At 59.4% G+C, this 21,297-nt stretch overlaps 1 protein-coding gene across 1 annotated transcript in view; it reads left to right on the forward strand.

The window, feature by feature from the left end:
* The window catches only part of POLN (DNA polymerase nu), a 128,083-nt gene that overhangs the window by 105,326 nt on the left and 1,460 nt on the right, over nt 1-21,297 (forward strand). The window contains exons 14-17 of the mRNA XM_036852270.1: nt 3,822-3,953; nt 8,567-8,677; nt 10,951-11,029; nt 17,227-17,294. Coding sequence (XP_036708165.1) covers nt 3,822-3,953; nt 8,567-8,677; nt 10,951-11,029; nt 17,227-17,294 — 390 coding nt within the window. The remainder of the gene's footprint in view (nt 1-3,821; nt 3,954-8,566; nt 8,678-10,950; nt 11,030-17,226; nt 17,295-21,297) is intronic.

Consider the following 21,297-nt stretch of genomic DNA (forward strand, 5'->3'; position numbering starts at 1 on the left):
CACCGTGTGCCGGGCCCCAGGGCTCCTGCTCCGAGGGGCTGACGTTTGTCCGATGAGACGCACGAGCAGGCCTGCGGGGACGGCTGAGTGATCGGCGACGTCCAGCACGACTGCTGAGCCCAGGGGAGGCCCCTCGCCAGCCCGGGCTGAGTTTTAAAGGATGTGCAGGAGCCAGTCAGGCCTGTGCCAGCATCCCTGGAGCCCCACGAGTGCCAGGCTCTCATGAGGCCCTGGAGCTGTAAACAAGAGTGAGAAGCTGTTGTAGTTCAGCATGGGGCAAAGAGCACGTGGAGGAAAGGCAGTGAAGATTTCCTTCCTAAGCTTAAAATTGTACCACACACACACACACACACGCACACACACACACACACAGCAGGCAATTAGCCCTCTGTGGGGAAAGCCAAACTGTATGTTCACCTGGGACCTATGAGGTGGGGGCACCTCGCGCTCCCGCCAAGGGGATCCGTGCTCCCAGGGGTGCACCCACGGAGACAGGCCTGCATTTTCACAACTGAAACAGCAGGAACCTGATCAGTTGAATCAAAGTGTGAAGGGAAGTTGTGTCGGAAGTGGGGACCCATGAACACGAAGCACAGAACAGAAGCCCTCACAGAGCCAAACATTGTCCTACTTGGGGGGCAGGGGCACATTGGCCTTAGAGTGTGACAGACCCCCCGGCAAGGGCATGGGGAATAAGGACCAGGGCCTGGAGAAGTGACCGGACCCTCGGTCTCCGGCTCAGCCCATCTCTGCTTCTCTCAGAGTTGCCACATCACCGGCTTCTCTCGGAAGCAGGCTTTCTTCCTGTGCAGAGACCTTGGGATATCCCAACAGCTCTACAGAGGAAGGGAAAGGAATTCCTTCTCAGCTGTAGACACAGAAGGAGAAATGTGACTTCCGGCAGTGGCCATGGCACTCCGATCAGACCACCCTCTCACAGATATCAACTAGAAAGTATGCTAAAGTATAATAAACAACTACCTAAAGGTACTGAAAAGTGACCAGAAGCAGACAGAAATTGGAGGTGGGCTAACACTTGGAAGGAAGGAATAGCACAGGGTGAGTTTCCCGTTTTGTAGCTCTTCACCTGAAGGCAAGCCTCTGTCCGTGCTGTGTGTGGCTAAAACTCCGACAGAAATCCAGGGTCTTACTGGCTTCAAGAAGCAGAAGACAGGGGCTTCCTTGGTGGCACAGTGGTTAAGAATCCACCTGACAATGCAGGGGACATGGGTTCAAGCCCTGGTCCAGGAAGATCCCACATACCACGGAGCAACTAAGCCTGTGCGACACAACTACTGAGCCCACATGCCACAACTACTGAAGCCCATGCACTTAGAGCCCGTGCTCTGCAACAAGAGAAGCCACTGCAACGAGAAGCCCACGCACCGCGATAAAGAGTAGCCCCCGCTCGCCACAACTAGAGAAAGCCTGCGCGCAGCAATGAAGACCGAAAGTAGCCAAAAATTAAAATTAATTAATTAATTGGGAAAAAAAAAAAGCAGAGGACAGAGGTCAGGGTAGCCAGTGAATCTGGAAAGTGAAGGGAGAAATCTCAGAAAGAGGAGAGTCAAAGGCGAACCCCGAATTCTGGGCTTGAACTCTGCCCAGATCTCTGGCTGACCCCTGACTGTGCGTGAAAAGGGAAGACTTCAAACAGCCCAGCTACTGCTGAAAGGATTGATGCGAGCTTTCAGCTGCTGCTCACTGCAGGGGGACAAAGTTTGAAGTTTTTTTTAAATCAGCACTGCTGAGAGAAACATAACAGGATCTAGAGTGTCTACAACATATCATTTATAATACAATAGCCAGAATACAATCCAAAATTACTAAACATATGAAGAAAGAGGATAACCGCTCCATACTCAATAGAAAAGATGTGTGTAACTGAATCACTTTGCTGTACACCTGAAATAACACAATATTATAAATCAGCTACACTTCAATTTTTAAAAGAGCAACAAACTATTGATACAGCTGTCAACATGGATGAAACTCAAAACATTATGGCAAATGAAAGAAGACAGCCGGATACAAAGGAGTATTTATAGTAAATAATTTATTACACCATTTATATGAAATTCTGGAACACTCAAAATTAATTTACAGTATGGCATACTTTATGTTATATATATTTTACCACAAAAAATAATGAAAAGAAAATCTGCACTGATAGAAAGCGAACAAGTGGTTTCCCGGGACCTGGAGTCGATTGCAACTTGCGTGTCGTCCTGGAACTCGGGGTGCCATCCTAGAACTCGGGGTGCCAGCCTAGAGCTTGGGTGTCATCCTAGAACTCGGGTGCCATCCTAGAACTCGGGTGCCATCCTGGAACTTGGGGTGCCGGCCTAGAACTCGGGCTGCCATCCTGGAACTCGGGGTGTCATCCTAGAACTCGGGGTGCCATCCTGGAACTTGGGGTGCCAGCCTAGAACTCAGCATGCCATCCTGGAACTCAGGTGTCATCCTAGAACTCGGGGTGCCATCCTGGAACTCAGGGCACTGGCCTAGAACTTGGGTGTCATCCTAGAACTCGAGTGCCATCCTGGAACTCAGGGTGCTGGCCTAGAACTCGTGTGCCATCCTGGAACTCGGGGTGCCAGCCTAGAACTCGGGTGCCATCCTGGAACTCGGGGTGCTGGCCTAGAACTCGGGTGTCGTCCTGAAACTCAGGCTGTCATCCTGGAACTTGGGTGTTGTCCTAGAACTCGGGGTGCCGTCCTGGAACTCAGTGTGCTGGCCTAGAACTCGGGGTGCCATCCTGGAACTCGGGGTGCCGGCCTAGAGCTTGGGTGTCATCCTAGAACTCAGGTGCCATCCTGGAACTCGGGGTGCCAGCCTAGAGCTTGGGTGTCATCCTAGAACTCGGGTGCCATCCTGGAACTCAGGGTGCCAACCCAGAACTTGGGTGCCATTCTGGAACTCGGGGTGCCGGCCTAGAGCTTGGGTGTCATCCTAGAACTCGGGTGTCATCCTGGAACTTGGGGTGCCATCCTGGAACTCGGGGTGCTGGCCGAGAGCTTGGGTGTCATCCTAGAACTCGGGTGCCATCCTGGAACTCGGGGTGTTGTCCTAGAACTCGGGGTGCCATCCTGGAACTCAGGGAGCCGGCCTAGAACTCGGGTGCCATCCTGGAACTCGGGGTGCCAGCCTAGAGCTTGAGTGTCATCCTAGAACTCGGGTGCCGTCCTGGAATTCGGGATGTCATCCTGGAACTCGGGGTGCCATCCTGGAACCCGGGTGTTTCCTGGAACTCGGGGCGTCATCCTGGAACTCAGGAGTCATCCTGACTAGAGATCTTGCTATAAAAACTTCTCCAGAACACCTGCGCCCTCTAGGAACCAAATATTGGTCTGGACCAAAAGTTTTTGTCTCAAAAAAACATTCCAAGGATGGGAGCTCCTCATATTTTGGCACTGGAAACTTCCCTTCCTCTTTTATTCGCCGGCCCTCTCCAGCCTCCCCCAGTTCTGGAAACAGGCCCCCTTCTGGGCAGGCTGCAAGCAGGGGCTACAACTCCTTCATCCAGGGCTTCACCTGCAGCACCTGCCAGGCCCTCAGTCAACATTGTTGAACAAATAAATGTTTAACAGGCTCCCGTCCAGGCTGGCCGGCACCGAGCACTTGGTGTGTAAAGCCAAAGCCAACACCATCCTGACCAATCAGAAGAGACCAGTGGTGCCAGTTGGGCCTTGACGCACCGAGTCTTCCAAGATCCCTTCTGTGGGCTCACTTCCACGTGTGGTGGTCCCTGCCTGGTGGCCTGTGTCCCTGGAACCCGCTGGGTGAGAGGCTGGCCTCTGATCGCGCTTCTGCTTACACAGGGAAGGAGCGGCTTGCTGCTTGCCTTGGAGTTCCTGTTCAGGAAGCGGCCCAGTTTTTGGAGAGCTTTTTGCAGAAGTACAAGAAAGTCAAGGACTTCACCCAAGCAACCATTGCCCGGTGTCACCAGACAGGTCAGCCAGCTGCTGCCAAAGCCATCGGCAGGTCCCCCTCCCTCTCCCGTGCCCTCTCTGCAGTAGCCAGGTGGTCTCCCAGGCCCTGCTCCTCCAGTGGGTGGGTGAACAGAGGGGAGGGTGGTGGGTTGATGGGGGCTGGGTGGGTGGGGACCGGGTGAGCATCCAGCCCCTGCTGGGTAAATGGGACCAAAAGGCTCCACGTAAGGAGGGTCCAGAGCCAGGCTCTTCTTGAAGCAACAATACTAAGCTTGAGTTAGAAATGATAGATGGATAGATACACAGAGAGAGATATCCTGCACCTAAACATGGGGAACTATGTTCTTAGGAAAAGCATGTGGGATATCTACAAAATTTCGCCACAATTTGGTCACAGATTTCAAAGAATATCAAATAGAACATGTTCTGTGACCACAGTGGAATAAAAAGGTAGTTTATATCAATACGTGTGGCCATCCATCCATCTGCCTATTTGGAAAAATCATTGCACTCCTAAATGATTTAAGATTTTAAAAAGAAGTCCCAAGCAAATGACAAGCATTTTAGCAATAAATGACAGTATAAGTACCTCAGTGAAAAACTGTAAGACATGGCCAAGCTGACCTTCACTTAGAGATGAAGGAATTCTTTAAAAGAGTGTTTTAAAAAGAAAGAAAAATTTCTGAACATAAATGACTGTATTCAGCACAAGACATTTGGGAAAGAGCAGCAGAGTAGATTAAAGAAGCAAGAAGGAAGGAAATCAATGTAGGAGAAGAAGCTCATGAAGCAGACGCGGAACAGAGAGCAGTGGTCGCCACAGAGCAAGCGGAGAGTGAGCGCACGCGGGATCGCGGAGGCCTGGCACATCCCGCGGGGCCCGGGATCCTCCCGGGGGCTCACTGATGACCTTTCTCTCGGGAGCCCGTGAGTGCAGGGCGGCCCCGCAGGCTCCCCCGGGCCTGGCCGCACATCCCGACAGCAGCCTGTGCGGGGTCAGCGCTCAGCTCCTGCAGCCTCCTGGGGGCTCGAGAAAGCCGGGAAACCGTTTCTATCCCCCAGTGAGCATCTCACGGGCCTCGGCTCCTGGGCCTGGGGGTGAGCCGTGCGGAGGCTGCACAGCCCGGGTCGACGCCTGCAGCCTCCTCGCTGGGGCCCCACACTTGGGAAAAATAAAATACTATCAATTATGAAATGTGAAAACAATGATAGAACCCAGCGCTGCTGAGTGCACGGAGCCAGGGTCACTGCGGGAGGAGGGACAATCGGACGCAGGCCCTCGTGCCGCACAGCGTGGTGTCCACGGCTGCCCGTAACCGCCTACGTCATCCTCGCTGCAACTCAGAAGCTCGGGTCGCGTCGTTACCCTGCTTTACAGGTGAAGAAAATGAGCCCCGAGAGGTCAAGTAGCTTCCTGAGTTCACACAGCTAACAAAACAGGCGGTGCCAGGCCGGGACCCACCCCAGGCAGCTCGGCCCCTCCAGTGCCTCTCTGCTGCACGGCTCTGCATCCCTGCCCTGCATTTAACTTTCTCGAAGGGCCGTGGAGCTTTACGCTTGCCAGCGTGAAGCATGAGTGCCGTTTGACGCAGCAATTACGTTTCTGGGCAGATGCTCAACTGTCATTAAATTATGCTACAGACGTTTGTTGGGTGCCTACCCGTGTCAGGCACTGTGTTGGCACCAGGGATAGGAGCTCCTGGCTCTCCTGGAGACACGATCCAGGGAAACGTAACCCACAAGTGAGCAAGTACATCCAGACAGTGTCAGAAAGATGGGATCCTGGGTGTGGAAGAATCCCGGGGCACTGGGCAGAGAGCAGCAGAGGGCAGCCCTGGGGACTGTCGGCCACAGTGACACAAAAAGAGGTGACACCCGAGCAAGACCAGGTGAGAGACCAAGGAGAGCCGGCAGGGAGGGGCGGGGGCCAGGAGGAGGCAGGTGTGCGCCCAGACTCTGCACAGCACTACACAGCTCACGAAAAGAACCTGGGTTTCATTTTTCGCAGATTGTTCCAGCAAGAGTGTGGAAAAGAGATCGGGAGGGGAGCTGATCAGAGCCAGCACCTGGGAGCAGTGACGCGGCTGTTAGCTCAGGAACTCCCGCGGGGTGGGATGGAGGGGGACCACTGGTGAGAGGCAGACGGCAGGGCGAGGAGGGAAGGAGGCGGTGTGAGCCTGCGCTCTCCCTGCAGGCTCACTGACCTGCCCGGGGCGGGGGGGGCCAGGCGGGCCAGGCGGGTTGACCATGACGTTGACGAAGCTGTAAGTTCAGGGTCCTCCTTGTGGGCCCCTCCTCCCAGGCCCCGGGAGGAGCCCTGCAGTGTGTTCACGTGGTCACATCTTTCGTAAAATTGGCAAAAGCAGGGTACTTTAACTGCGATTGACTAAGACGCTGTCTCTTCCCCTCCACCGTCCTCCACCGTCCTCCACCGTACTCCTCTCCGTGGTATGTGGCATTGCCGTGGCCACAGCTATTTTTTGAATCCGGCTTAAGGGGAAGTCAAATTGGTGACTCATTTAGTTCGGATCTCAGTGTGGGTATTCCTGAGGTTTGTTGCTCTTTCCATGCATGGTTGAGGGGTGCTAGCCGTCCTGGCACAGGGATGGCTTCCGGGAGCATTCCTTCCATGCCTTCCCACTTCCCGAGTGCAGTAACAGGAAGGTGCGGGGCCAGAGGTCATCTCGCAGTGTGAACGGGAACTATAATCGCCAGCACCGCGAGCCTTGGAAACAAGACTTGACATGTATGGAACCAGGGGCTTCTACTTCGGGCCACAAAGAAGTTCAGACTTTCCTCCCACCATAAACAACTAGAAAACTGGGCAAAATATATGAAGCAACTGTTCCAGACACTGGATCATAGGCAGTGTATTACTCTGGTCTCTGATAGAACAGAAGCAAAGGAGGGGAGCCCTCTGACACCCTGTGTCTAGGGCCATAGACCATCGTGCAGGAGGGGAGCCCAAGCAGATTACCGTGCCCTCGCTGAGTTGAGGAGACAAGGATTGGGTCTGGGGAGGCAAAGGCAACTGGATCTTGCAAGGTAGAATATCAGAGAGGAGGAAGTTATAGAGAAAAAGTCTCCATAAACCTTCAGAGGAGTCCGCTGTCTGTCCTTAATACTAAGATACACGTGCAGAGAGTGGAACTCCACAGGACTAGGCAGAGTCGTTTCTGGGGAGCAGCAGGCTGAACGATCTGAGTTCACATGGGGCCGGGGGATGCCTGGGTTCTCACCATTGGAATGGAGGGTGCTCACTGGACATCTGAGACGTTCCGTGGAGACTCCAGAAGGGTAACACTTCAGCAGTAGGTCAGCAGTAGGTCTAAACCCACCCTAACAAAGCTTAAAAGTGGGCCTCAAAAGGATCAGGCGATCTGCAAGTACCTTAGGCCTGCCTAACACTCTTGAAAGGAAAACACCAAACCCCAGCACTGAACAACATAAAACACACAATACCCAGCACCCAGTCAAAAATCACTAGACAGGCCTTCCCTGGTAGCGCAGTGGTTAAGAATCCACCTGCCAATGCAGGGGACATGGGTTCGAGCCCTGATCTGGGAAGATCCCACATGCCGCGGAGCAACTAAGCCTGTGCGCCACAACTACTGAGCCTGTGTGCCACAACTACTGAAGCCCACACACCTAGAGCCTGTGCTCCGCCACAAGAGAAGCCACCGCAATGAGAAGCCCGTGCACCGCAACGAAGAGTAGCTCCCACTCGCCACAAGTAGAGTAAGCCCGCACGCAGCAACGAAGACCCAACGCGGCCAAAAATAAATAAATAAATAAATTCATTAAAAAAAAGGAAAAATCGCCAGACACGCACAGAGGCAGAGACTGGAATGTGCCAGTCAGAAGCACGGCTCTCCCTGTTCTCGCTGCCTGTCACTGTTAGGGGACTTTAATTATACGTTGCCTGGCATTGTAGCAGGTGCTTAATACACTGTCATTTTTATAATTATTGCATATGTGAGAAATTCTTCCAATCCTCAGACACATAACGTGTAAGTTGGGGATCTAGTTCTTACCAACACCTAGTAAAACCAGAGTTCTCACTGGTCAGGAACATAACCATTGCAGCACCTCTGCATTCATTTTCTTAAAGAGGACCGCAAATTCTGGAAGCTTTGGGCCCCACGAAGCTCGGATGTGCCCTCCTGTGTAGGGATGTGGTCTCTGACACAGACCATCGACCCCTCCTTGAGTGAACTAAGGATTAATGCTTTTCTCCCCCATTCCAGCTGCCACACTGTCCAGAATTATTTCTGTCCCCAAGAACCACAAGTGGTTTTTCACCTTTATAGTGTAAAAACCGCCCTTCCTGTCCTACATCAGATCTAAGCACAGCTAGGAGTTAGAAAGTGTGCAAAACATGCCACCAGGCAAGCAAAGGCCACTCTGCTGCTGTCCTTGCTTTCCCACCACAGAACCCACCTGCCCTAGAGACAGACCCAGAGGCCTCAGGGCGGAGCTCCGGCGCTGCTGCTCTGGCTGCAGCAGGGAGGGTGCCCGCGGGGCCCCAGGACCTAATCTGAGAGCAGCTGTGCCCACAAAGGGGAGGGTCCAGCGGGGCGCCGCACCGCCCGCTCACTGCCGCTCTCATCTTGCTCTTCCTTCACGTAACGCAGGCTACGTGGTGTCCATCATGGGCAGGAGGAGGCCGCTGCCGAGGATCCGTGCACGCGACCCGCAGCTCCGGGCTCAAGCAGAGCGGCAGGCGGTGAACTTTGTGGTGCAAGGTGCCAGAGCCCCTCTGCTTCTCGGTTTTCAGCCGCAGGAGATTAGTGCCAGGGTATATCCTGCTCTCGTCCTCCTGGCGGTTACTGCTGGGAGCCGCAGGGCAGGTGCTCAGCACCTGGTCCCCTTCCTGACTGCGACGCGCCCCACGAGGCCAGACGGGAGACAGGCTCCAGGAGGTCATCCGGCCGGCGCCAGGGCCAGACCTGGAGCTCAGTCCCTTGACCCTCGGCCTGCTCTCTCCGCCACAGCCCTCATCCTTGGCAGGCGTCCGAACCCCAGCGCACCCACCACGAGTCCGTCAGTCTTCCTTAGAATGGCCAAAGCAACAGTCTCTGCGTGGAGGGCAGGTGTGAGGCGGCGCTCGGCGCTGTCCTGATGAGGCCTTGGGGGCCTGGGGGTCGGGCAGCGTCCCCAGCTGTGACCCCAGTGGTCACGGATGGAGAACCAAGGTCCCTGGGCCCAGAGATGAAGACTGGAGGTAGGACCCCAGCCCCAGAGGGGTTTCTGCAGCAGGAGGGTGGCCCGGGCCCAGCAGACGCGGAGTGCGAGGCGTGGATGGTGGAGCAGGAAGGCCAAGTCCCCAGCGAGTGCTGCAGAGAGGCCGGTGTGGCAGCGCTGCCCGGCTATGCTCAGCCTTGGCGAGCAGGAGAGGGGGTGGCAGCTGCGGGAGGACGGCTGGGGCCGGCTCTGGGCTCAGTGTAGCATCTTCCCGGGTCCTGCCCCGGGGTGACCACCCAGACGAGAGCAGAGCACAGTGACAGCCTCCAACCCGGAGAGGGCTCTGCGTCTCAGGCCGGCTCTCTCACGCAAGGCCGTGGTTGGCTCACGACCACCCGCCTCTGTCCCTGAGGCGTGTGCAAGGCGGCTTTGAAGCTGGTTTGGAGAAAAAACTGCACGCCGACCTCTCCACGTGGGGAGCTGACCAGGAGGCCTGGCCACGCTTCGAGCTCCCCCGGAGAGGTGATCTCCCAGCTGAGCCAGGACAGCACAGGACAAGTGACCTGCCGTTGCCCGTGCTGAGCTGAGCCGGTGCCCACCAGGGAGCTGTCCCTCCACCTGGGCAGACACAGGGCCCAGCAGGCCTGCTCCCTCATCCCACCCCACCTGCGATCTGCTTCCCCCGCCCCCTCACCTCCTCTCTCTTGGCTCTGCCCCTCCTCCCAAAGTAGCAAGCTTCCCGACATCCCAGCCCCGGCAGAGGGTCCCCGTGGCGCTGAGACCCCTCGCGGCCGGCAGGTCAGTCGCAGAGACCAGACTTGCACGTCCAGCATTCCTGCCGCGCTCGTGGGAAGAGTAGCCCTGCAGTGGAGGAAGGCGGCCCACTGACTGGGGCCTTTTATTTCTTCATGAACCTCAGGAGCCTTGAACAGCTAGAGCAGCCTAAAGCCAGGAAAGGAAACCTGAACTTCAGTCTGTTTCCCGTGATCCAAACCGGTTGTTGAGACACCCACTGTTTGCCTGGCGCTGGAACAAGCGTGTCCCCTACGCTGGCCAGCACCTCCAGAGTGCCTGACTGACCATGTGATTGATCCCGCCCAAGTCCTAGAAGCCCGTATCATAGCCCCACTCCACACACTGGGAGGCTGAGGTTCTGCCAGGTTCAAGGGCTGCACAGCGGGAGGGCCGAGGGAGTGGGGGCTGAGCCCATGGCCGCCGTCCGGGCTCCGTCATCCTATTGGCTGGTGCAGCGGGCACAGCCCAGGTGTGGTCAGAACCTGTGAGCATGCTGAGACACTGCTCCCAGGGGCAGGTCGTGTTATACGGCAGGTGTAGGGTCCCCAGTCAGCTGACTTGAGTGCATCAGAAGGGGACATCCCAGGTGGGCCTGAGCTGATCAGGTGGACCCTTGAAAGAACGTTTAGGGGTCAGAGTCAGAGATTCTGGCCGTGGAGGGGCAAACACGCTGGGGAGAGGGCCCGTGGCACAGACCTGAGAGTCACAGCCACCAGGAAACGGGAACCCCAGTCATGTGACTGCAAGGAAATGAATTTTGCTGGCAACCTGAGGTCATCTGAAAGTGGGGCTTCCTTAGTGGAGCCCCAGGTGAGGATATAGCCAGGTCCACACTGACCTCAGGCTGTGAGACCCTGAGCAAAGGCCCAGCCACACATGCAAGAACTGAGAGATGGTAGATCCTTGTGGTTCTCCCCTGCTGGGTGTGGGGTCATGCGTTACGCAGTGTAGAAAATTCAGACAGCCCACCTGGGCTTGCAGGGCTGCGGGGCCCCGGGCCTCACACTGTTCATGAACCAGCGCCCTTTGTGCCTCACAGGCTCGGCCGCGGACCTCTGCAAGATGGCCATGATCCACCTCTTCACAGCAGTGGCCACGTCCCCCATCCTGACGGCCAGGTCAGTGAGTGAGCGCCAGCCGGCCCAGGCCCAGCCCAGGGCGCAGACCTGCCCTCCCCAGGGCTCGGGTGGGCGGCCTGCTGTTCTGCGTTGGCCCACGGGCAGACGCCTCCTGGAAGCGAAGTCACGCTGGCCAGTTCCCTCCGGGTCTCGGACCTGACAAGCTCACTGACCCCCACGGAGGGACCCGCTTGAGCCAAGGTGCTCCCAGCACTCCCAGGAGAACGCTTTGTTCCCAGCTGGGGCTGAGCAAGGCGGCCAAGGGCCCGCTCACCCCGGAGCACGCTGAGTCTCCCCAGGTTGCCTGGTGCAGAAATGTGTCTCCCCTCGGTGAGCCCGAACCCCTTCGGGCACAGCCCCAGGGGTACACACGCAGCTGCCCGCCTCAGAGTTGGGTGGGCCCCGCGGCCCCTCAGACAGGACACGGGGCTCCACACTGCGTCCGCTCCCAGCCCCTGATAAGTGAGCCGGGGGCCCGGCTTCTGCTGCCATCCCCGCCCCGAAGGCTCTCGCCAGGCTCCACGTCTGCCTCGGTGGCTCTCCTGGGCACACCCCCCGAGCAGAGGGAGTGTTCGGGTGTCTGGGTGACCAGGCGTGCTCGTCCCAGGCTCTGCTGGCCCAGAACCACCCCTCGGGCCGCCCAAGGTCCTGGCCTGGGTGCAGGCGGGAGGGGGTGGGTTCTCCTCCCGAATCCCAGGATCCCACCTGGGCTCCCCAGAGAAGTGAGTATGTCCGACCCCAGGAGGTCTGCCTCCCTCCCTCCTTGGTCTCCATGTCCGTTTGCCACCCCTCCGGGCCCTCCCAGGCTCCACGTGTGGGCCAGCGTGGGCCTGCCTGCTAAGGAGCCCTTCCCGGGCGTCAGCCTGTCTGCACCTGGGAAGGAAGCTCATGGCGGGTTAGGTGGTGAAAATTTATGAAGCGTTAAGTGGTCTCACGGGCCCCACCCTGAGGGGTGTCTGCTCACTCCCCCGCATCCCTACGGGGCGTCACCAGCACAGAGGACAGCTGGACCCTCCTCCCGCCACCTTTGGGACACAGGGGCCTGCTGGCCTGTGGCCACCCTCTTCCATGTGAGCTTATGGTTTTCTCTTGGCTTCTGATACTATTTTACATTCTCAAGGCATGGGACTTTTTCCTTGCCTGAGATCTTTCATCTTTCCTTAACGAGCTTCTGCCTTTACTTCTTCAGATGTTTCCTCCTGTTCGTTTTGATGTTTTAGCCTACATTCTTTTGGCAGTTTCAGCAACTTTGTAGAGAAGTGTGTCCCGGGCAAAGGTCCTGGCCTGGGAATGCGGGGTCGTGTCCTAGTAAAGGAGAGCGGAGAAGGCTTTCCCAGGTTCCACCGCTGTCGGCCTCCACCTTTACAGCCCCTGCACCGGGCACTTCCTCTGGTCCGTGGTTCACCTTACACCCCCGGGAAGGAGCAACCACACCCCAGGCTGTCACCCCAGGGCTGGGAGGAAGGGCAGAGGGTGAGGAGCCCGAGACCCGGCAGGATATAAGCGCTGCCCCAGGTGCCCTGCGGTAGCTGCGCTGGCGTCTGGGCTGCTGTCTCCGGTTTCTGCAGCAGCTGCGGGAGGTGAGGGGGCAGGAGCCGAGTGGGAAATGCTCTCCTCTCGCTGGGTCTCTCCTGCCGGCCGTCCCCCACCCCAACACGCACACGCCGAGGCCAGACGCCTCTTCCATCCAGGGTTCCTCGTGGCTTTCTGCTTGGCTCCTGAATCCATGCATCCTGTTCACTTGTGTCTTTTCTGAGGGTAAAATGCGTGAGGGTGTGTGGGGCCTGCGCTAGCACCGGTTGTTCTGCGTCCGCGATGTCTTGTGTCTAGGAGGTCTGGTCCATCTCCGGTTTCTGTAGGATGGGTAAGGGAAGTGGCATATGAGGGTCTGGGGCTTTCTGGTGACAGTCGTCATCCAGGAATTCAGAAACCCGGTGGCCATCCCTGTTGCCAGCACTGTGTTGTCTTCAGGAAACGCGTTTCATAACAGAACACGTTAACCGCTTCATGCCATTTCAGAAACCGAAGCAGGCCAGTGTGGAACACGGCCGTCCACACTGTGCATGTGAACTTGAGTTGTTCTCCCTGGAGTGGCAGGAAAGGTCTAGGACGGCGTCGTGGGGGGCAGACACAGGCCACGCGTGAGCTGGTATCCGCCTGAAGCAACGTGACTGGAACGCGTCCCTGGGGCTCCTGGCACCTGGTCCAGTCGCCCCGAAGTGCCCCGCGGGCTGGAGCCACAGGACGGCCTCCACTCACTGCCCACGGGCTGGGGAAGGAAGGCCAGGGGGCTCGTGACCCCAAGCGCTGCCGTTGGCCGAGAGCTCACTTGGCCTCGCGCTGAGCTGTCAGCGGAGCGGCCTCCTCTCTTCCGACGTGGGACCCCCACGACAGGCCCTTCTGGGTTTCAGACCATGTTGGGGCTGGAAAAAAGCTTTGGAGGCTGTCGATTCCAACACCTGCATGTAGAGAAGGGAACCCGAGAGCGTGGTGTAACACGGCCAAAATCACCAGAGCTAGACCAGCACCGGGCCCCGCGGCACGCTGCAGATTCTCCTCGCCCTGGGCTCGTGCAGAGGACCGCAGCCCCACTGCTTGCCCACTGGACGGCGTGGCAGCCTCAGAGGACACTTCCCCTGCTCCTTTGCCCGTGGTTACAGGACGGCAGGGTCATCTCACCACACAGGCAGCCCTCTGCCCTCTGCCCACCTGGCAGCAACCCGAGGGCATCTGTGGTCAGGCCCAGCCCGGCATGTGGGCTCTTGCTCTCCCCATCTCAGGAAGGGGCAGAGAAGGTGCCCGGGGCCCAGGGGAGGCAACAGGACCAGCCAAGCAGCGAGGAGCGGCCTCGAGGGACATGGGGGCAGCAGGCCCTGGTCTTCCCGCGGTGACAGGGCAGCAGGTGGAGAGGGCTCTCCAGCGCCTGGGCCCTTGAGGACGTATGGGAAGCAAGGCTGGGGCAGCCAGCAAGCCCCTGGACCATGGCCTGGACCACAGCAGCCGCTGGCCGGAGTGGACGGATGGGAGGCTGGGCCTTTGGGGGCGGGAGGACACCACGCTGGTCCAGCAGGAAGGACGCAGAGCAGTTAACAAAAGCACAGAGGGACCGCGGGGGCACAGAGACCAAGCTCCCAGAGTGGCCGTCTGTGGTCACCTGCGCAGGTCAGGACGACAGCATAACGGCAGGGGCGTGGGGCCTCGCCGTGTCTCTCAAGGTCTGTGGCCAGGCCGCGGGAAGGCCCGGGGCTCAGCCACCGGGCGCCTGTGCTCTCAGATGAGTCCTCACGGCGTGCTCAGAGCTGAGGGCACCTGGAAGGGAGCTGCCCCAGGCAGCCATGGCCGGCCGGGCCACCGCCAGGAGGTGAGGTGAGGCTCTCCAGGAGTGTCCCCACGAGAGCGCGGTTATGTGCGGCCTGTCCGCGCAGGACAAAGGGACGGGAAGTTCCTCAGCCATCAGCTCGCTTCCTGGGAAACAACGGGTCTGACACCTGTGTTCACCTGCCCCACCTGGGCGCCTCGTGTGCATTTCCTGCGCCCCAGTTTCCAACTGGAGATATGGTAATATCGCAGTCAGCTGTGAGAGTGGTGTGTGAGTGACTAACGATTCAAACCTATTCTTAGGTTGCTGCCACGCCAGCAACTCAGAATTTCACAATGTAATTTCAAAAAGTATGAAAACTCTTCCTGCTAAATCTGGAAAAAGTTACAAGTGCCTATTCTGTGGTTTCTGCCCATTGGAAAACTAAGTCCCCTTGGGAGCCTAAGACCCCGCCAGAGGCCTAGAAGTCAGTTTAAGAAAGTAAATGCCAATGCTGCCAGCCCGGTCTGGCTGCCCGGAGGACGGTGCCGAGAGCCCTTGGCCAGAGGCTGCGCGTAAAATACAGGCCCCCTCCCTGGGGGGACTGCGGGGGTCTGCCGGCCAGCAGCCTGCTGCCTGGGCTGGACCCAGCATGCCCTGGGGATTCACTCCCACGAGCAGCATGGGCTACGGCTGCTCACAGCAGCTCAGACTTAAAGGCGGGCTTCCCCCCATCGTGAGGAGTCCAGGTGCGGCCTTTGGTTCAGAGGCTCAGGGCGGCAGGACTGAGGTCCCTCTGGCTCCCTGGCCGCTTCCCTCTTGGTGCCTTGACGGGGGTGGCCACTCCAGCGATCGCAACGCGTAGCAGGCAGAGGGAGAGAGTAGCGGTGATAGAAAGGGTGCCCGCCCCCGCCCCCCCGCATGTCAGCCCTTTCCGGAGCCTTCCTGGGAGCTGCGGGGTACCCACCGCAGGTGGCTGGGAACGCAGCCTCATCTCCCCCCGACCCAGCAACAGAGAAAGGGGGAGAGTGGTTCGGGGTAGAGCCCTGTGCTTCTCCGTTACACAGTCCTGCACAGCTCCTGAAAGCGCCGGCACAATCCGTCTCTGCACTGGGCTTGAAGACTGCTCCCTGCCCCCGGCCAGGCTCACCACTGTGGTGACCCCTGTCCGGGGGCCTCGCCTCACCTCCCCGTGCAGCCCCAGCTCCCTGGTGCCCCTGGGCCCACAGCTCTGCCAGGCGCTGCCTCTGTCTGCAAGCCCTGTGCCTGCTGTGCACAGGCTGTACGGTGACAAGGACAGGACATGGCCCCTTCCCTCGGAAGCAGGGTCCTGGAGGCAGAGACCAGGTCTCACAGAGGGCAGAGCACACGCCCCCCCCTCGCCCCCACATGCCTACCCTCCTTCCCTGAGGGCTACAGGCCCTCAAGACCATCCTGCACCACGCCTCCCCCCTCCCTGAGTGCACAGGGCGAGCCTCCTTCGTCCGCCCCAGGGAGGGGCTGGCACTGGGTCTGGGGTCACAGCCCCCAGCAGGTGTCAGAAGCCAACCCAGATCCTACCTTCTTTTTTTAAATCAGTTTATTTATTTTATTTATTTATTGTTGGCTGTGTTGGGTCTTCGTTGCTGCACGCGGGCTTTCTCTGGTTGCGGTGAGCAGGGGCTACTCTTCATTGCGGTGCCGCGGGCTTCTCATTGCGGTGGCTTCTTGTGTTGCAGAGCATGGGCTCTAGGCGCGCGGGCTTCAGTAGTTGTGGCTCGCAGGCTCAGTAGTTGTGGCTCGCGGGCTCTAAAGCGCAGGCTCAGTAGTTGAGGCGCACGGGCTTAGTTGCTCCGCAGCATGTGGAATCCTCCCCAACCAGCGCTTGAACCCCTGTCCCCTGCATTGGCAGGCGGATTCTTAACCACTGGGCCACCAGGGAAGCCCCCAGATCCTACCTTCTAAGCGCGGGGCACGCCTGCCCCATGCTGGCCAGATCCTTGCAGACCGTGTTCTGTGCGGCCAAGGAAGAGCTTCCAGGGCCGATCCCTGGGGTGTCCCCCTCCTCCATCCCCACCCCGTGCACACATGCACACCCGCCCGTCCCTGGCGCTTGAGTCTACGTCCTCCCAGGAGCCCTGCCCCTCAGCAGCACCTTTGTTGCCTACACACCTCCTTCCACTGCAGCGTTCACACACCCCCTCTCTTCCTCACCCAGAGGCAGGTGGGGACAGACACCCTTCAAGGGGGTGCCTGAGGGGGCTCAGAGAAGTGGGGCACCGAGCAAGGACTCGCCCAGCGGAGGGGGCTGGAGTGAGTGCTGACTCCTCCCCTGGAGCTCAGCCCTGGGCCCAGACCCGGGCGGGGAGCGTGGTGTCTCGGGGACAGGGAGTGGCCAGGAGGGCAGCAGCAAGGTGCCCAGGCCGTGGGCCAGGACCCAGGAGCAGGGACATGCTGGGGTCTTGTGCCTGCAGAATGGCCTCGAGTAGAGGCCTGTCAGGGTCCCTGCCCCCGCGATGGTCCAAGGGGGGCTCTTCTTCCTCAAAATGCTCAGCCCCACCGTGTCCTCGTCAGGCTCCCCAGGTTGCGGGGGTGGGGGGCAGGGGGTCGCCCGGACCCTCTTATCCTGGGCCCTCTGCCTCCAATCCATCATTCTAACCTGTGTTCTCCCCCTCCTGCAGGCTGTCCTGGTGACGGTGCCGTGACCCCCGCCCACCAGCCCCTGCCTGGGTCCTCCCACTCCCCACTGAGCCACATCCTCACGGGCACCTTGTGCCAAAACCTAGGCGGATTGGCCAGCACCGGGCAGCGCCCCTCGTGCCCGTGTGCACATGCCCCCCACGCGCCCCTTGTCACAGGCAGGGACAGAGCACGGAAGGCCCGCGCACGGGGGCGACTCCCTCCGCCGCATGTCTTGCAGGTTGGTTGCCCAGATTCACGACGAGCTGCTGTTTGAAGTGGAGGACTCACAGATTCCTGAGTTCGCAGGTGAGCCCCGAGGGACCAGGGTTGGTTCTGTTTCACGAATAGTTACAGTATCTCCCTGGGGGCTCACAGGCCCCCTCCCTGCACCCGCTGGGTGTCACCTGCAGAAGGGCCAGCCTTGTTTGGGGGCCCTTGAGAGGACTGGACGGCCACTCCCTGGCCAGCAGCCCTTGGGGAACGCTAAGTGCCCTACTGGGGGCCCTGCATCAGCCCCAGGGGCCCCGGAAAGAAGGGGGCGGCATTGGGACCCCAGGCCGGTGGGAGCCAGGCGGTGGGGCCGGCAGCAGGGTTAGTGCTGGAGCATCGGGGTGGCTGAGGCCCACAGGCTGAGCACAGACTCCAAGCCTGGGTGCCACCCTGCCCCCTCGACAGGCACCACCCGCTGTGAGCCCTCCGGGATTCTTTGAAGCTAGAGACCACCTGTCCCCTGACTCAGTCCTCAGGTTGGGCAGGACTCCTCCCCTAAACAACCACCACTGCAGTGGGCATGGGGGCCTCTCTTCTGCCTCTCTAGTGAGAGCAGGAGCCCTAGGGCCCTGGTCCCTCTAGGCCCTGCAGGGCCTGTGAGGGAGGTGGCCGGAGGATGGAGAGAGTACAGGGCTGGGCATTAGGGCTGGATGCCAGCCTCCCAACCAGCTCCCAAGTGACAACTGGCCAAGCCCTCCCCCAGCTCCGCCACCACCTGCAGAGACCTGCCCTGAAAAATGGTGAGACTACTATCCTCAGCACCCCAGCCTACACGCACCTCCACCTGACAGTTGGGAAACCAACCCATAGCAGGGCCCCATCCTACACAGGGTCCCATCCTACACGGGGCTTCAGCCTACACGGGGCTTCATCCTACACGGGACCCCATTTTACAATGGGCTTCATCCTACGTGGGGCTTCAGCCTACACGGGGCCCATCCTACACGGGGTCTCATCCTACACGGGGCCCCATCCTACACGGGGGTTCATCCTACATAGGGTCTCATCCTACACGGGGCCCCATCCTACACGGGTCTTCATCCTAACAGGGCCCCACCCTACACAGGGCTTCATCCTACACAGGGTCGCATCCTACAAAGGCTTCATCCTACACGGGACCCCATCCTACACAGGGTCCCATCCTACAAGGGCCCCATCCTACATGGGGCCCCATCCTACACAGGGCACCATCCTACATGGGGCTTGATCCTACACGGGGCCCCATACTACACGGGGTCCCATCCTAAATGGAGTCCCATCCTACACAGGGCCTCATCCTACAAGGGCTTCATCCTACACGGGGACCCATCCTACAGGGGCTTCATGCTACACGGGACTTCATGCTACACGGGACTTCATGCTACCCGGGACTTCATGCTACACGGGACTTCATGCTACACGGGGCCCCATCCTATGAGGGCTTCGTCCTACACCAGGCCCGATCCTACTCGGGGCTTCATCCTACACGGGTCTCCAACCTACAAGTGGCCCCATCCTACACAGGGCCCCATCCTATCCGGGGCTTCATCCTACACAGGATCCCATCCTACACGGGGTCCCATCCTACACGGGTCACCATCCTACACGGGGCTTCATCCTACATGGGGCCCCATACTACACGGGGCTTCATCCTACACGGGGCCCCATTGTACAGTGGGCTTCATCCTACACAGGGCCAATCCTACACAGGGTCCCATCATACATGGGGCCCCATCCTAAACGGGTCTTCATCCTAACAGGGCCCCATCCTACATAGGGCTTCATCCTACACAGGGTTGCATCCTACAAAGGCTTCATCCTACATGGGGCCCCATCCTACACAGGGCCCCATCCTACAAGGGCCCCATCCTACATGGGGCTTCATCCAACACAGTGTCCCATCCTACACGGGGCCCCATCCTACAAGGGCTTCATCTTTCATGGAGTCCTTTCCTACACGGAGCCCCATCCTACACAGGGCCTCATCCTACACAGGGCCCCATCCTACACAGGGCTTCATCTTACATGGGGCTTCACCCTACACAGGGCTGCATCCTACATGGGGCCCCATCCTACACGGGGCTGCATCCTACACAGGGCCCCATCCTACACGGGGCCGCATCCTACATGGGGATTCATCCTACACAGGGCCCTATCCTACATGGGGCTCCATCCTACAAGGGCTTCACCCTACACAGGGCCCCATCCTACACCAGGCCCCATCCTACAAGGGCCCCATCCTACACAGGGCTTCATCCTACACAGTGTCCCATCCTACACGGGGTCCCATCCTACATGGGCTTCATCTTTCACGGAGTCCCCTCCTACACGGGGCCCCATTCTACATGGGGCCCCATCCTACAAGAGCTTCATCCTACCTGGGGCTCCATCCTACACAGGGCCACATCCTACACAGGGCCCCATCCTACAAGAGCTTCATCCTACATGGGGCTCCATCCTACACGGGGCCACATCCTACACAGGGCTTCATTCTACAGGGGGGCCCATCCTACATCATCATTTGAAATCTGTTTGGAAATAATGGGCCTGAAACAAACCATTTGATGGGACTGGCGGGTGCTCAGCTGCTGGTTAAAAAGGAAAGAAAAAGATCGACATCTGGAGGGAGCCGTCTTAGGAACAGTCCAGTTCCCGCTCATCCTGGGGGCAACTGCTAACCGTTTCAGGCAGGCACTGAGGCTCTGCTCCCCGTGGCTCCCTGAGGGATGCAGGGGCCTCGGCCACAGGCCAGCACTCAGAGGCACCACCTGGCGCTGTGCTGGGAGAGCTCTGGGGTCTCCACCCAGCCACGGACCGTGAGACAGGTGAACCCGGTGGGGGCCGGGGCTGGCTGTCATCTCTGAAATGCTGGGTGGTCAGGACACACCTGATGGCGACCCACAGGGCAGACCCAGGATGGGGCTCTGGGGCCCCCAGCCCAGGGACCCTGCCCTCACGGGCCATATGGTGCAGGCTGGGGACACGGGTCACCCCAGGGAGAGGCCTGGGAGAGAGCCAGCTCTGCCCGACCGCCACCGCCCCTCTGCCCAGTGGTTACTCGGGGTCACTCGTTTAGTCAGTCGCACAAAGGAGGGGATACACAGGAGGACCTGGCATTGTCTGCACACCCAGTGAGGGGGTGTCAAGGTCCGACTCCTCCCATTAGAAGCACCTGGACACCCCTGCAGCTCCCCAGGGAGGCCGGGCCCTCTGCAGGGCTCCCCTAGAGCGGGCTGGGCCCACGCTGCCCGCCCACCTCCCCACAGCCGGACCCAGGAGCCCCAGCAAGTGGCTCCCCAGTCCCCGGCCACACCAGTGTCCCTCTGCAAGCACAGAGAGGGTAGCGAGGCCTTCGGGCAGCTCTGATCCTGCTCCAGACACCCCAGGCCCCGTGCCCCCGGGAGTCGGCCAGGGAGCCCTGGGGCCGCGGAGGACAGAGGACGAGGCAGCCTCCGCCGGTTCCTTGGGCGTTCCTTTGGCAGTCTTTGTACTGAAATGTCCGATAACTTAGGGTAGAATGAAATATTCATTTATCAAAGGGGAAGAAGGGTTTGGAGCAAACCCTGAGAAACACTGAGCCAGGCAGCCAGCCCCTCCCGCCGGGCTGCTCCCGGCCCAGCCCCCAGTGCCATGGAGTTGTCCTTGCAGCGGCACGGGCGCGTGAAACTTCACAGGGGTTTCGGCTGAAGCACAGGTCGTCCTTCCCCGGGCTGCTCGGGCCAGCGGGATTGCCTGGCCTGGCCACCCGGGGCGGGGGGGGGGGGGGGGGGGCGGGTTGGCACGGGGGGCCGCAGCTGCAGACAAGCGTGTGGGCGGGGCTACAGCAACGCTTGGCACCCGAGGGCCCTGCTCGCGGCACCCACTGTCGGGGCCCGTTAAGGCGCCTTCAAGCACATGCCAGTGGGAGTTGGAACCAGTCGGGGAGAACCGCAGTGGCTGCCGGAGCAACCAGTACAGGTGACCATGACTGTGGACTTGGGAGAGCCGGGGAGCCTGGGGCTGGGGTAGGGCTGGGGCCCGGGTGTCCCCCTGGCGCCAGCTCTGCCAGGCAGGCTCGGGC

This window comes from Balaenoptera musculus, chromosome 5 (assembly GCF_009873245.2).
Source record: "Balaenoptera musculus isolate JJ_BM4_2016_0621 chromosome 5, mBalMus1.pri.v3, whole genome shotgun sequence".
In the NCBI taxonomy this organism is placed as follows: Eukaryota; Metazoa; Chordata; class Mammalia; order Artiodactyla; family Balaenopteridae; genus Balaenoptera; species Balaenoptera musculus.